Here is a 17084-nt window from a genome sequence, read left to right as displayed (position 1 = left end):
GAAGTTGATTCTAGAACTCGAGGAACATTGAGTTGTGTTTGTAATATTGAGAACTAAGTGTAGTCAAAGGGGACGGGATCGATTTATGTGGACACTAAAGTGGGTAGATTGAAATGCCCAATAATTGTGTTTAAAAATGAAGTTTTAATGCAAAATTTTAGCAATGTCCAAGAAGCAATTAGACATGCATAGAAATGAAACACTCAAAACTAAAGTTTCAAATATCTTTTGAAAACACGTGGTTTGTAACGGGTTCTTTGTGAAAGGAATTTCAAATATTCTCTTCACAACATTTGCACAGTTCTCTTCCTGCTCTTACTCCCAATTGTGCAATTACCTCCTCCATATATTGTTATGATTAGGCGTTCATTGGTTGATATTATTTTTTTATTTTTTTATATTTCCATCAGTATGAACATTTTCCTTGTCCATGGTGTACTTGTGGTGTTCTTTGCCCTTCAGCATAAATCAAGGGTTATTGATTGCTGTTGACTCATCTTGACCTCAAAATATATGTTTGCCTCATCAACTTTGAAGTTGGTAAAACATCTTTATTTGCATTCTCGTCAAATTTCCAGCAAGGATTTGCTAAGTTATATAATATCAAGTGCGGGCAAGAATAAGGATACTAGGAAATTCCCGAGGTTTAGGGGTCAAGTGTAGCCCAAGGGTTAATCAATGGGTAGACGGATGGCCACTGTGTTGTTCAGCATGGAGTCCATCTTGTCAATTAATACACCTCCTTCAACAATTATTTCCCTACTCTCCTCCACTAAGTGAAATAAATGCTGATATCTTGTCATCAAATATGCAAAAATCTGTATAAATGTTTGACATAGCGATGAACAAAGAAGCTCGTCTTTCATCCAAACCAAGAGCATGATTGAACACGTGTTTGGCAAGGTTTGGATCACCCCATTTTTGACAAGCACCCAATATACTGTTCCAGGTTACGTGATCAGGCTGAAAAGGCATAGTTTCTAACATTGCCACTGCCTCTGGGAGTTGACCTGCACGCCCAAGTAAATCAATCATACAATTTTGATGTTCATTCATTGGGAATATTCCATAATTATTGTTCATAAATTCAAAATAGAAATTACCTTCTTCCACAAGGCCTACATGGCTACAAACACTGAGTACACTAAGAAATATAACCTTATCTGGTTTCAAATTGTCTATGCTCATTCGATCCAACAAACTAAAAACCGACTTACTTTTACCTTGACATGCATATCCTGCCATTAGTGAGCTCCATGATACTAAAGTCCGAACACCTACTTCCTCAAATACTTCTTGTGCCTCTTCCAGTGCACCACATTTGGCATACATATCCACCAAACTATTTCCAACATAAGGATCCTCCTCAAGCTCCTCCTTTGAGATTTCACAATGAAGTTCTTGAGCTTTATATATTGCTCCTACGCTGCCACATGCCTTCAAGCTACAAATATATGTAACAACATCAGGACACACTCCTTCCAACATCATGTCTTCAAAGCAATACAATGCTTCCTCGGAGAATCCTTGATCCGAATATGCTGAGAGTAATGCCGTCCATGAGATTGTGTTCCTAAGCTGAAGTGTGTCGAAAATATGCTCTGCCTCGTTTAGAGAGCTAGATTTTGCATACATGTCCACCAGCATGCTTCCAATAGAAATATCCCCTTCAAATCCTCTTTTGCATATCCCCATGTGAAACTCATAGCCCATGTATTTGGCCCCTAAGCTAGCACAAGCTTTTAAAGAACATATAAAAGTAGTCACGTCCAAATGTATGCTCTTTGCACACATCTTTTCTGACAATCTCAATACCTCCTCTGAATGTTCGTGTTCCAAATAACCTGTAATGAGAGCGTTCCATGACACAACACTTTGGTCATGCTCTTCAAGAACTTCGCGGGCTTCGACAAGCATACCACATTTGGCATACATGTCTATCAAGGAACTAACAACAAAAGAGTTATTTTCATATTCCTCCAGAGCAATCTCAGCATGTATAAATTGACCATTCTCTGCAGATTAAAGGTGCACACATCCTTTCAAGAGGCGGATAAACATAATAGCATCAGGAGATTCCCCCTCCAGTTGCATCTTCATAAAGATGTCAAACACTTCCTCAAAAAGACCATGTTCAGCATATCCGGAAGCCATGGCATTCCAACTCATTATACTCCTTTCTGAAAGCTCACTAAACACATCTTTTGCCTCTAAAAAGAAGCCACACTTTGCATAGAACTCTATTAAAGTATTTCCAATGACAGAGTCTCCATCAATTCCATCTTCTAAAATAGTCTTGTGTATTTTTTGGCCCTTGCTAATTGCTCTCAAACTGGCACAAGCTTTCAAAATACATACAAATGTTATGGCATTAGGTGCAATACATTCGAGAATCATCTGTTCTAGACATTCCATCACTTCCTCTGCAAGATCGTGATCCATATACCCAGCCATTACTGAATTCCATGAGATTACATCTCTAGTTAGCAGTTTATCTAGCACTTCGTGAGCTTCGATGAACAAACCACACCTTGAATATATATCTACCAGAGAGTTCCCAATAAAGATATCATTCTCGAAGCCTTCTTTCACGACTTCACCATGCACATCCCTTCCTTTGTCTATTGCCTCTATGCTTCCACAAGCTTTCAAGATACAAAGATATGTAACAGAATCAGGAGTTACACCCTTCAGTTGCAACTTTTCAAAACAGTGTATTACTTCTAAAGCAAGTCCACACTGAACATACCCAGTGATAAGTGCCATCCATGAGACCACATCCAATATAGGGTACTCATCAAAGGTAAATTGTGATTCGAGAATCCAACCACATTTTCCAAACAAACCGAGCAAGGCACTATTGATGAGAGGTTTTCTCTCTAGACCCTTTTTAGCAAGTTCCATATGTATTTGACATCCTTTCTCTATCTCTCGGATATTTGCACAAGCTTTCAAGCTACAAATAAAAGTTACATCATCAGGAATGATTCCATCAAGCTGCATTTTATCCAAACAAATCAATGCTTTCTCTCCAAGACCATGGTCTGAATAAGCAGAAAGCAATGTTGTCCATGTGACTGTATCTCGAACAGATAACTCATCGAACACAAATTGAGCTTCTATAAGAGACTCACCCTTTGCACACATATCAAGCAAAGTACTTGCAATGAAAGGATCATTTTCCACCCCCTCTTTCACAATCTCGCAGTGAACTTGCCAACCGGATTTGATACTTTAATTCTACTACATGCCTTAACAATAGCTTGGAATGTGATTCTATTAGGGTCTACTGAATCTTCTTGCATTTTCTTGAACAGATAAAGGGCATATCTTGGTTCATCGTTATGGACATAACCCAGGATGTGGTAAGTCCATGAATGTTCGTTCCTTTTGATCAATCTATTGGACACTTTCTGAGCTACGAGAATACAACCACACTCAACAAGCATAGGGACAAGGTGATTTCCTACCTCTGTGTGGCATTCCAATCCATGGAGAAGAAGCTGTTTGTGAGCTCTCTTGGCCACGCCTGAAGATTTCCGTTCTCTGCATTTGTGGAGTGCGAAGATGAATTCATCGATAGATGGTATATGTAAGCTCTGTTCCAAGGAGGAAATGGCATCTTCTAAGCTCAGGGATTCGAGGCGATTCAGATCACCATCCCCGAACGCGGAGAAGTGGGAGATGGTGCAGGAAGGAGGGAGGGAGCAGGGAAAGCAAAACCATGCGAGGTCAACGGTGAGAGGACAGTGTGGAAGATTGCCATAGCCGACGCTCTGTGTGGGTCTTCTGCGTAAAAGAGACATGACATGGAGAGAACGTCGATATTAATTAGTTTAGAATCTCATAGTATGAACCATACGTACCATACGTTCCTTCGCATTCGAGAATGATAAACGCCGCCCTCCGAGTATGGTCAATAGTAAATACCATACTTTTGTATTCATTATTTATTATAAGTCATAAGGTAAAAAAAAAAAATTTGAGGTAAGAAAGTTAAGGTAAAAAGTATTAAAAAAAAACATAAGAATGTTTTGATAACATACGTAATCGTATGAACCGAGTGTTTGCCAATGCATTCGAGTATATTACGTACTAAACTTTAGATGATGTGAACGCAAATCATGAGTTGTCCTAGAAAGGAAACTGCAGCCTGCCGGATTGTGTAAAACCAATATGTATATTTACCGTCAATAATCATACAAAGAACGACACTTTCAAGCACATCCACCCATTGTGTCACTGTGAACCATTGGTTCCTCCCCCCTTACTAACCTATATTAATATGGTGGCATCACTCCTATGGGGGTCTAATTAACATGCCCCATGGATATCTAATCCCAACTTATTTTCCTCGTCGGTTGCGAGCTATATAGTACTTGGTGACTTCTGTTCCCAACGAAATGGTTTTAAGAATATTGCCCAATGTGAAGTTTGGCTCCACCCATGTCCCTTCTTTGTGGTGAGCAATACAACACTTGGCAATTCCTACTTCACAATAATGCCAACCAAATCGTTCATGGGACAAGGTTAAATATACGCTCTTATTTATGTAAACCAATGAAGAAGGCAATCAATCTACCATAGGGTAGATTAAATTGCATTCCATTATTGGGCAACAATTGTAAAATCATTATTGTATAAAACATTGGGAAAATAACTCATTTGATCCATGTTTGAAGTGAGATAAAAAAGATTTGGGAGGATGAGATACTTAAAAGTCATTAATATAATATAATACCTCTACTAAAATCGGACAAGCATCCAAGCTTATGAGCTAGAAAACATGGTACCTAGGTCCAATCAAGGACTAGGGAGAAGAGATTCCTACAAATAAAATGTGTGAAACAATTTGCAACGACACAAGAGAAGTTGCTTTGGATGTGATATTATTCATCAAAACATAACATGCAAACTTTTTGAGCATTTATTTGGGTATGAAGTTAAAGCGAACATTCTTCAAGAATGCTTTAACAAAGCTATATTCTTTGATATTCGACACTATGAAACAATCAAATGAAATGTTGTTCTAAATGAGTCACATCGAGCACATAAGTTTGCAAAGCGAGCAACACACGAATAAAAAGGCAACAATGACCTCAAGCGGGGCCTAGGTTGAACAAATTAAAGAGCTTGATGGACCATACACGATTTGATCACAAAAGGTGGAAGAATCTACTCTTGCAAAACATAATACTCGAACCACCCAAAATCATGGTATTGTGATATAGAAGGCGAAAACAAGCTCATGAAACTGGTGTGAGCATGAAGCAAAAGAGACATTAGGAGCTTTGGCTGTGGATGTCAATATACTTGTGTAAAAACATGATACTCAAACTTCTTAAGAGTTGGCAATTATGGTACACAAAAGGCAGGAGGAGGTGATGGATGAAGGAAGAATTTGGTTTTATGATTTATCAGTGCGAAGTTCAATCGCTAAAGTGGAAGAAATTTGTGCATACAATACAATTAATATGTAGAGGGGAAAATTCGGAAAATACCCCTGAGTTTTGCTTTATTTCTCTAACTGCCACCCAGTTTTTTCACTATTTCCCCAAGACACCTATCAGTCAGTTTTCCTTACGTGACTGACATCTCATTCATTCAGTTCAGTCTATCACAGATGGATGACGGAAAGAGCGATGAAACCCTAACCCTAACTCTCCCTCATCCGCCTCCTATTCTCACTAACGTGACCTCTGCTCCCCCCCAGGTGTGTGCTTTTTCTCACTTTGTTCTTGCTTGAAATTCGAAGAAAAGGAAGATCCCACACATAACGTTTTTGAAACCCGAAAATTTGGGATGGGTTTCAGTTTAGCTATAAATACAAGATAACATCCAACACATGATCTTAGTTGGAAAAGAAGGTTTTTTTGAGAAAAGAACATGATATACCACTAGATGCTTTGAAAACCTTAAGTTGTGGAGATGATTTAGGTTTAAATTCTAAAGAAGGAAGATCCAGTACATAGTCTCATTGTAAATATTTGGCTAACACTTTGCTGCAGATAATATGATCTAGTTTACTTGTCTAAATGAAAGAAAACATCTTGTCTAAGGATATATTATTAGATGCTTCGAAAAAGCTAAGCTGTGGACAATGACATTGAGGTTTAAAATCAAAGGCAAGATGCAACACAGTTTGGCTTTAAATGGAATAAAATTCAGAGAAAAACATTTGAAAACATATGATCCAAACTCTTGGTTTCAGTTTGAATTAAAAAAGAAGGAATATCCAATACTTAGTATTAGTCTAAAGTGAAGAAAATTGAGAGAAAGAAACATGTGGAAAGCCTAATAACGCGTCTTAGCTGTAAAGTCAAAGGGAAGACCAAAATATAATCTTAACCAAAATGGAAGAAAGTGCAGAAAGAAGAATGTGATATACTTGGTCCATCAAATGCTTTGAAAGCCACAGGCGGTGGACAATTGGATTTAGAGAAGATCCAACAAACAAGCTTACTCTAAACAGAAGATTACACAGCGGAAAATTAATGATACCATCAGATGTTTTAAACCTAGAAATAAATGATTTTCCTTTTCTATCTTCATACAGGTTGGTGGTACGTAAACTATCAAGCACTACCCTGAATGGTGAATCTCAATACGAGGACATACAGGGCGGGCCTTCCCCTACATATCAGATTTCAGCTGTCCTGGTGAAGAGTCTAAATTGGAGCTTTTCAGCTTCGATTCTCTAGTGAATATTCTAGGATCAAGAAGGTATGCATTGATTAGTAGGGCTATATGGATTTGCACAACAATGGAAGATCACACAATCACTGTCTGTATTTTCCTAGGGGGTGCGTTTGTAGAATGCAGCAAGTTTCAGCTATAATAAGCTGATGGAGATGTGCAATGTCATTTTCCTTGGCTTGAATATATCACTATGGTGGTGATGTTCAATGGTTATTCAGCTCAAAATTGATTGCTAATATCCTTTGCAGCATGGCAGGACAACAACATATTCTATCAGGTAGCTCAAGAGATGGTGAAGATATTGCCATAACTCTTGGAGAACACCTGGTAATTTCTTTGTTTCTGTTCTTCTACACATTGAATGAGCGCCATTGATTAGTTACTTTGATGGTGATGAGAAGTAAATAATCCATCTTGACTATTTTTATCATGAAAATTAACATTTTTTGTGTTTTACAATCCAATAAATTAAAATAGTGACGTCTGGTCAGTTATCGAATATCTAAACTACAGATGGGGTTTTGCATGCATAAATACTATGATATCAGATGCATCTTGACTTTTTTCAGATGTTCTCTTAATTATACAGAGTAGAGTTGCAAAACTGGGAACAATGATGGGAGTTTTTGTTCCATTCTTGCACAATATACTGGGTATCATTTTCTACATCCGTTTTTCATTGTTATTTTAACAAATTATATCGTTAACCTTATAAGTTACTTTTACTTTTGTAGGATTGTTGGCATAGTTGGTGTGTGGCACTCCTTAATTCTGGTTATTTTATGTTGTATGTGCACCCTTCTCACTGGCCTCTCACTTAGTGCTATTGCTACCAATAAAGCCATGAAGGTAATTTAAAGTCAAGGTTTTCATAACAATTGCTAAAGCAATTTTATTATTTAACTCTAAGATTAGGACGATCTTATTAAATGGCATTACATGTTTATCCCATTTTCATATTAACGGATTTGATTTAAGAATCAAATATCAATGTCTTTAAAAAGTTTTATACGCTTAGCAATGCAGATATTTTTAGCAGACTGGTCAGCTTTTGGTAATGAAAAACAGTCAATATCACAAGAAAATGGATTTAGAAAACAGGCATGTAATCATTTACATTATACACATATTGCATTTATTGTATGTTTATTGTCAGCATTAGCCTTTCTAAAGTTGTTACAGAATGCTTTTAGAATATAGTTTTGTATCATATTTAGACTATAATGAAATTGCATTTATTGTAGATCGAGTATCAATTAGAACCCATTTTTTATGAAGCATATTAAGTACTCTTCTTTTCTTTTTAATCTTTGGAGTACTTTCGCATCAGGCAAGCCTTGCCAAGCTTATAAAGTATTTTCATGGTTCTTCATGTTTTCTTTTCCTCTATCTCATATCTTCTTTCCTTTTTAGCATTTTTGAAATTTCATTTCCTGTTTACTATTTCCATAATTATAAGATAAATTGCAATGGAATTATGCAATCAGCTTTCAATATATCAATAAATACATCCATATATAGTTTACGTTTTTTGCAAATCGTACTCTGCAATTTAATTCCTTTTGATCTGATTTAGTTGTGTAAGTTCCATACACAGGGGGGTGGCCCATATTATTTGATTGGTCGGGCACTTGGCCCAGAGGTTGGAGTAAGCATTGGCTTGTGATTTTTCTTGGGTAATGCTATCGGGGCACCACTGTAAGTAGTTACACTTTCTCACTGTAAACTCAAGACTCGGTGTGAGTATTGAGGATGCTCAGATTTGCAGGTACATTTTAGGAGCTGTGGAGACATTCATGGATGATTTCACTGGAGCTGGCATTTTCAAAGGTATTGTAATTTGTTATTTATTCTTTGCTTTTGAAATGGTTTATTGTTAGTTAAACTGACTTCTGAGCAATCCTTTAAATTTTAGTATTGAGAAATGAAGATTTATATTGAATTAATTTCGTCTGTGCGGTTATATTCATTCACACAGGCTGATTTTCAAGCTATACGTTGTATGTGCACATGTTTACAAATGTGAATACTTTCATGCATCTTAAGACTCCATGAAGCAAATGTTTCATATTAGATATCTTTATATCCATTTCTATATATCTTGGCCACCAATGAGTGGGTTTCTCTAGGTTGTAACCTTCCTTTTAGTGGACATTTGATCTCCTCTGTATGATTTTTCATCCACTGCATGCACATACATGCAGATAGATACTGTAACTACAGACACATAATGTGGCTTGACTTAGTGGAAACTCCATAACTTGATGACAAAAGTGCTCTGCAGGGCAAGGTTTAATACCAACACTTGATGGTAAGCCATGACATTAGCTGAGACACGTTAACGTGCATGTGACTAGTCAAAGCACCAAATTTTTTTCTCCTTTTGTCTCCCTTTTCCCTCAAGAACCCCAAAATTGTAACATGTCCAATCACTCCATGGTTGCTTCATGCTGTTACCATAATTGTTGATTTTGCTTGAATTGAATTTTTTCAGTATTATACCTGTCTGTAATTTTGCATCCTCATTCAAATCTGGAACAAATTTTACCATAAATTTTTTTTTTCATGGACTCTGGAACTTTTTTTCTACGCTAAAATCTGGATCTTTCATATTTCATCTTGCTCTTGTAGCACTTAGGCAGAAGTGTAATCTGTCCATCGCTCATTGGTTGCTTCCTGTCACCACCATTATCCTTGACCTTGCCTGCACTTCAGAGGTTATTATTACCCAACACTAGAGGTGCTTCCACTTCAGAGACTTCTTTACCTTGAACCGGTCTATGTTCTAGATATTTTAAAGATATAATTTCAATCCATCTAAGCTCAATAAGTTCTTTTAGGTTGAATAATGACTTGTGTGAGTACTGTGAAAATTTTGTACATATTTCTCTTAATGCATCCTCAAAAGGGATGTGATTGAAATCATTCATAAACCTTGAATTCTTGATTATTCATAAACTAGTTGCTCACTATTTCTTCCCTGTTTTGCAGAAACTGTGACAGGAATTCTAGCTCCTTCTGCTTCAGGAACTAGTCTGCAATTGCAAACGATGATATACTGCCAATACTGAAGTACTTTCAAGCACCAGACAGTGTGGAGCCACATCTTGCAACTTTTTTCACAATGTTTATCTGTGCCTGTTGCGTTATCCTTGGAAATTTGGATCTTATTACACCTGTGATCACTATGTTTTTTCTCATGTGTGATGGTGGGATGATTATGGTGGGTGAAGTTGTCATGCTTTTCTGCTCGATTTGCTGTATGCACCAAGTTGGTGCCCTCGTTGGAAGTTCCATTACTGGAGTTTCTCACTTGTTGTGGCCCTTCTTTGCTCGAGTAAGAATAGTTTCTTTGGGCTCAAGGTTTCCTTTCTAAATGTGTATTGTATTTTGATAAGCTCATCATGCAGTCTTATGATTGACAACACCTATCATGTTCTTGATATCATGGATTTTCACTATTGTGTCACAGTCTTTGGCAAGCCTTCTTTATTACTGTGTGAGCATCAAATGAAAAGGTGGCGACTGGGGTGATGGTTTTAAAAGTGCCTACTTTCAACTTGCGCTCAGAAGCTTACATACCCTTGAAGGTCTCTCTATCTAAGTGGTAATTACATCGCAGTGCTGGATCTTATCTTCATTGTGAGGGTTTAATGTGCTTGAATTGCATTTCTTGCAGCTAATCAAGTTCATCCCAAGAACTGGTATCCAATATCATTAGTAATATGTAGACCATGGGGTAGCTTACCTCAGGATGTACCATGTCACCCTAATCTTGCAGATTTTGTAAACTGTATGAAAAAGAAAGGTCGTGAAATGTCAACCTTCTTGTCTATCATGGATGGCGATTACCATGGGAAAGCAGAGGAAGCACGCCATGTGTGCAAACTCTTAAATGCGTATATTGACGACAAAGATTGTGAAGGATTTGGTGAGATAATTGTGGCAAAAAACATGCAGGAAGGTTTTCGTGGCATCATGCAGACAGTGGGATTAGGAAATTTGAAGCCAAACATACTCGTAATGAGGTATCCAGAGATTTGGAGGGAGGATAGTACCCATGACATCCCAGAGAATTTTGTTAGTATGATTGATGACTGCATCACTGCGAATAAGGCAGTTGTCATTGTGAAGGGTCTTGATGAGTGGCCAGGTGAATTTCAAAAGCTGTATGGTACTATTGATCTGTACTGGATTGTAAGGGATGGGAACCTGATGCTCCTACTTTCTAAACTACTTCGCTCTAAGGACAGCTTTGAAAGCCGCAAAATTCAGGTTTTCTTCATTGCTGAGGAAGACACATCAGCAGAAGAATTAAAGGCAGATGTATGAAAGTTTTTGTATGACCTCCGGATGAAATCAGAGGTGGTAGTTGTCACAATGAAGTCTTGGGATGCATTCAATGAAGATCAAGAGCCAAAACTGGCAACTGATGAGTCCATGGATTCATTATTGAGAACAAGAACACGAATAGCATTGGAAGCTGTTGAGTTGAGAAAGTCAGCTCATGTTAAGGAACAAGGTCTAGTCTTCAGTGATTAACAGGTAAACAAATTTCTGTACACAACTTCAACGTTGAATTCTATCATTTTCAGGTATTCTAGAATGGCAGCAGTTGTATTAGTTAGTCTTCCACCTCCACCCATTTTCCATCCAGCATGCTTCTATATGGAGTACATGGATGTCCTTGTTGATATCATTCCAAGGCTGCTTGCGGTTCGTGGGTATAGAGGAGATGTGGTAACAATTTTCACTTGAACTTATATTTGTAGAAAGCAGTTTAAAATGATTTTAGCACAGACATGGCTGGGAAGAAAACGTATGGGATTAATAAGGGTTGTATTAAAAACCACTATCATTGAATTTGATGCCTGTTGTATGGAATTTTGTCTCATTCTTTTGGCTTCCCTTCAGTATGGGACGACGGTGTAATCTTTGTGGAAACAAATGAGTTATATCTAATGACTGACACTACAGGACTAATTCTGAAACAAAATTTTTGCATTCTCAGGAATTGTGGAATAGAATTGGTAGTGCAACGTAATACATTGACTATTTATATATATTCAATGTGTAATGACATTTCTTGACATTAAAAGATACTGTTTTCTTGTGGGCCTCGTACTTATGCCAAGTTCATCAAGTTATGGATGCTTCAAGAAGTATAATAGGCAATGCAATTGGACAAATAATCAGTCTTGATTACAGCATAGGTAGGCATAAAGCAAATATGTAGATGCAGGGTAGAACCAATGTGATGTTGTAGGCAATAAACAAAAGCCAATGAACAAAAATGAAGTACAGAACATTTTTATTGTAAAGCCGTGTCTCCTATATTAGTTTTTTCATTGTAAAACTCGTATAAGAAGCTTATCAGTTTCTTCAGTCCCAGTTGTTTCATATTGAATAACAAAGACCTGTGTTTCTTCATTATAAGACCAATATAAGAAGCATCAGTTTCTTTCTCATTGTAAAACTAGCATAAAGCTTATCAGTTTCTTGGACACCTGTTATCTATGGAAAATCAAAATTCTGTGATTGTTGTCACATGTTAAGAAGCTTTAGTTTCTTTTTCATAGAAGTTTATCAGTTTCTTGTCTAGCTGCTGTTGTATATGGAAGATCAAATTTCTGTTGTCACATGTAGCGCCACAATGTGTTTCCAAGAATATATGACGAAATCTACTTCAAGAAGTAATGTACTCACTATTGGTGACGTCTATAATGAAATCTACTTCAAGAAGTTTATTAATTTATTTCTGATGCCTTCAATATTAAAATCCAATCTTAGGAACCTAAAAATGTCAATTATAACATCAACCTTTAGGACAGCAAATAATTTGCGACACAATTAACATAATCAAAAGCATCTATTAGAGTGGAAGAAGTGGAAGTCAAATTTTCTTTTCTGATTTTTTATATGTATTTAATTAGATATTTTAAGCAAACTTATCAACTTGTGTTCAAAATTTTGAAATAGTGGTAAACTAATAAAGGCAATGCAAGGCAACTATTAAAGAAGTATTTGCAAAGATGCATCCTTGCAACTAGTGAAGTAGTCTTTTAGTTGAACTTTTTGGAAGTAAGGAAATTTAGGTTTTGGAATCAAAGAAGAATGGAAATGATGTTTCTTTGGAGGTAAAAGTGGTCTATGAACCTAAAAAATGGTTGAATAATCATATCATGGGATATATAATAACAAAACCTCATTGACTTGGGTGTAAACTAAATCAATAAGAGGAGTTGGTATTACATTTGTTATCTAATTGCATTACCTCTAGTAGAATTTTAACAAAGAAGCCGATTTATCTACAAGTTGCAAACTCCTTGCACATTGCCTACAACTATGAAGTAACACATTTGCTCATGCTCCTAAATGATAATACGATTTTTTATATGGCTCGATAACATTACTTATCTTCTCACATTGTGAAAAGGAATCAAACATTATGATTAGCTTTAATGCCCTTTTCACAAGACATAAACACATTGGGAAATGGCAAATGATACAAATTAAAGGACATAGAAAAGAAGGGATTTATAGTTTAGATCCCACCAATTACGAAATGACATGTAGTCATTAAGCATTACATGTTGAAGTTTGAAACCAACCCCTTCCTTTCTTGGTCAATGTGCTTCACAAGGACCTTACCTTCACAATAATTATTAGTTTTTTTGTCTTTCATGGGACAATAAAAAAATTATTGCCAATTTTCTACTTCCATCGTTGACTCCTACATTTATCCATCACAAGCCCTTGATGTATCAATATTCTCTCTCTCTCTCTCTAGAGTGTATCCTACAACTCAACCCTGCTACATTTGCCAATTTGTGACATCTTGTCCCTCACATGCATTATCATGTATTCTTAAAGTCTTGCTCCTAATGTTCGACAAAGAGTTTTATTGATAAAACCTAGGCTTGTAAAGAAACATTTGCCAACTTGTGATATATTTTTCCTTGCTTATATCCCCAGGTGTCCTTAAAGTATTGTTCCTAATGTTCAACAAAGAGTTGTGATGATACAACCTAGTCTTGCAAAGAAACATTCCTCTAATGCATCTCGGTAAACTTTTGTATTTAACTAATAATATCTACTATCTCCTCACCACATCCACGACGTGTTTATTCATTGAAAGCTGGTTGAGTTTTTCAAACTCTCATGTTAAATAATTTTGGGAAGTAAGGAACAAGTTTCTATAGAAACATGTACATTTATTCTAAACTCCCATTACATTTATAGTCAATCACGAGAGTACATTTTCCCAAACACGACCTCTTGGTGTTATTTTTCAACATGAACTTGTGAAAAAAAGTAATAATAGTTTAGTTTTTTTTTTATTTCTAGATCTAAACATCACTGTTTCTTAATTACCAAAAACTAAAGCCTAGGAAACAACGTGACATTGTCAATAAAAGTGTGCAATCATCTTCATGCTTTTGCTTTGTATATTTTAAATTTTTAGCAATGCCACATCTCATACAACTTCATCTATGGGTTATAACTTATATATAAGACAAAGCATAGTATGAACCATACGTACCATACGTGCATTCGCATTCACGAATGGTTCAATCATTCGCGTAAGAAAAACACCCTCAAAGAATGATAAATACCATACTTTTGGATTAACTATTTATTATGAGGTAAATAACCTAAAAATGAAAAAAAAACATTCAAAAATTGGGGAAAAAACAAAAAAAAACACAAGAATGTTTGAATAACATTCACATTCGTTTTCCAACGTAGGAAAACGAATGTTATGCTAGACAAACACGAATTTTACGTACTATGAGACAAAGCATGATGAAAATGTTTGGATGTGACCAATGATTCGATTTGAACAATAGTTTGACATACATGTGTTTGATAAGCTCTGGGAAATTATGGAAGTGTTAGGGATGTAAAATTCAATGCAAAATGTGAAGGTATGGGAAATAATATTGCGATTAGTTAAATAATCCATATTTATGACGTTGTTAGCTATTGTAAAGTATGATAATCTTTGATGGTTCACAAGGTTTGTATTCATTGTTTCCTATTTTAGGTTGAAACGTAGACGACTACGGCTGGAGTTCATGATAATGAGTTATCCTCATGGTCATACTACACAAATACTTTAGGAATGAATAAAAAAACTTTGTTGGCTTTTTCATGATGGGGTAAAAGGTTTCACAATCCATGTGTGTGTATGTAGATAAAGGGAGAGGTGTGGTAATTCTTAAATCTCATGTTTCACATCTTCAACCTTGGCACATTATTAAGTACCACCTACCATATTGTACTCTTAATCTATTGGTGTCATATGTGGTCGTTCATCTCGATATAAAATTACCAAATTTTATTTCAATAATGGCTCAACTTACAGTGGTAAAAACATTTTCATTATTACCAACACTATAAGGTTGTGAATCTCACCTTGTCACATTATTATTATTATTATTATTATCCTCCATATTCTAGCCCATCTACATCATCTACCAAATCAAGAACATTGTAATGACACTATTATGGACAGAAATGCGACATCAAAAGAATATACTTCTTAGATTTGACAATGTAGAATTCTTATCTCTTTAACGAGACATTACACAAAGTTGAATACCTTAAAGTTATAAATAAGATGCATGTTATGTGAATGATCAACACACTCGTCATACCATATGAAGGCCTAGAAATCCTAAACACAAGATTATTACTTCAATAAATAAGAGGCTACGCATCATATTTTGCATTACATGTATGCCTTGTTCTCATGAACCCCTTCTTATGCCAACGTAAACAAGTTTAGCTAGGGTATATTTGTGTGTCTTTCTACCCAAGTTCGATCGTTGTCATGGGTTTCTCCCCGTCTCATAGATAAAAATAGAACACCACCATGACCAACATACAATGAACTTTGGATCCCCCTAGATCCCACTACGAAGACTAACTTACATTGAACTTATGCAGTTGGCCTAGGATCTTTTCAAAACCTTCATCAGTTGCCAAAATATTTAGCTCTTGGTTGCGAAATGTAGAATGAAAGCCTTCAACATGGAGGACCAAGGTCCCTTAGTCTAGTTAGACTACAAACTTTATAAGGTTTAAGGAAAAACACGAATTGTTTTGTATTGACATTGATTTATACTCCAACATTTGTGTTTCCTCTTAAATGCATTGAAATATAACATGCTGGATATTGTTGTAATGAATAAAATAAAGAAAACTCCTAACTCTTTCTCATTTAAGGTGACAAAAATATCATGTTGCAACTGATAATTTGGCAAACTTAAGCCACTTGTTCATGCCCTCCCCAAGCAACCAATCAAGAGTTTAACCCCCACAAATGGGTTTGTGAAAAGAAATTAAAGAACATTATGTTGTGCAAAATTATTGGTTCTATCTTGGTAATTCAAATTTCTAGCTCCTAAGAACTAAACCATTGGGCAATGATAGAATCTCGACATACCTTTCATTTTCTGTTTCATGCAACCATTTGATTTCGAAGTAGACCTTTTGTGTAAACAATTACAACATGTCACTAATGCAAACTAAAAATTTGGTACAACATGAGTTGATGGTACATTGCTTTGCTTTTCTAGTTCTTATTGCAAGCTCTTACATATAGAACAAGAGCCTGTGTACTATAGGCACGGGCTTTAAACATCATATTGGTGGCCCATTAATTAATGCTTATGAATGCACATGGTTAGTCTATCATAGTAATAATACTCAAATATATAAGTAGGACGATTTAGAGGTAACTCTTGTGCTTTGTATTATGAGCTCAAATATCGAGGAATGGGTTTGATGCTTCATTAATTATCAGAGTTCTTGATAGCATTATGTTGAAATCATGCGCGGTAATAGTTTTCACAATCAACATTTGCTCTTACCAACTTTACTACACTCAAATTGATATGAGTTTCCACAAAACATCACCCTTTACCAAGCAATTGTAAACAAAGCATATTTTATATGATGATAGGTACTTTCAAAAAGAACAAAATGAGGATTTGTTGTGCAATGTTATCCAATCCTAAGTTAGGGTCCTTGCTAATGAATAAGCTATGGAACATCCTTATTTTTAATAGGATACTAGTGTGATTGTGCGCACTCACATATTTTAGGCTTACTAGAGGACAAACATTAATATCCCGAGTGAAATTTTTTGACGTTTTTAAGTTCCTCTTGTAAATGTGCTAGTGGAGTTCTCTCAAGCTTCACATTGGGATCCACGAATGACATGTAATGACTTTCGAGAATTTTTCAGGATAGCATCAAGAATGAGAGGGTCCAGATTCGATGAAGGGAAGTTACTGTAAATCATGTTATTCCAAGGATAAATGCGATGATTCTTGGGGTGGGGTCCAACCATGCAAATAGTTTTTTTACATGGTGCC

General features: G+C 36.0%; 1 protein-coding gene and 1 pseudogene across 1 annotated transcript; one reads left to right on the top strand and one right to left on the bottom strand.

The window, feature by feature from the left end:
- Positions 1–257: 257 nt before the first annotated feature.
- On the bottom strand, positions 258–3806 carry LOC147863673 (pentatricopeptide repeat-containing protein At5g27110-like; annotated as a pseudogene).
- A 3001-nt stretch (positions 3807–6807) lies between these two features.
- Positions 6808–11812, top strand: CCC1 (cation-chloride co-transporter 1). The gene is given in 10 exon segments (XM_087319302.1): positions 6808–7026; positions 7289–7380; positions 7434–7548; positions 8297–8397; positions 8468–8529; positions 9331–9416; positions 9734–9916; positions 9919–10036; positions 10110–10289; positions 10379–11812. Coding segments are annotated over 10 exon segments (2094 nt in total). The 5' UTR covers positions 6808–6948; the 3' UTR covers positions 11458–11812.
- Positions 11813–17084: the final 5272 nt, after the last annotated feature.

Source organism: Azolla caroliniana, unplaced genomic scaffold, assembly GCF_043228905.1.
Source record: "Azolla caroliniana isolate FFs.n. ecotype wild unplaced genomic scaffold, voAzoCaro1.0.p SCAF_5, whole genome shotgun sequence".
NCBI classification, from domain to species: Eukaryota; Viridiplantae; Streptophyta; class Polypodiopsida; order Salviniales; family Salviniaceae; genus Azolla; species Azolla caroliniana.
This window is presented reverse-complemented; position numbering and strand designations above follow the sequence as displayed.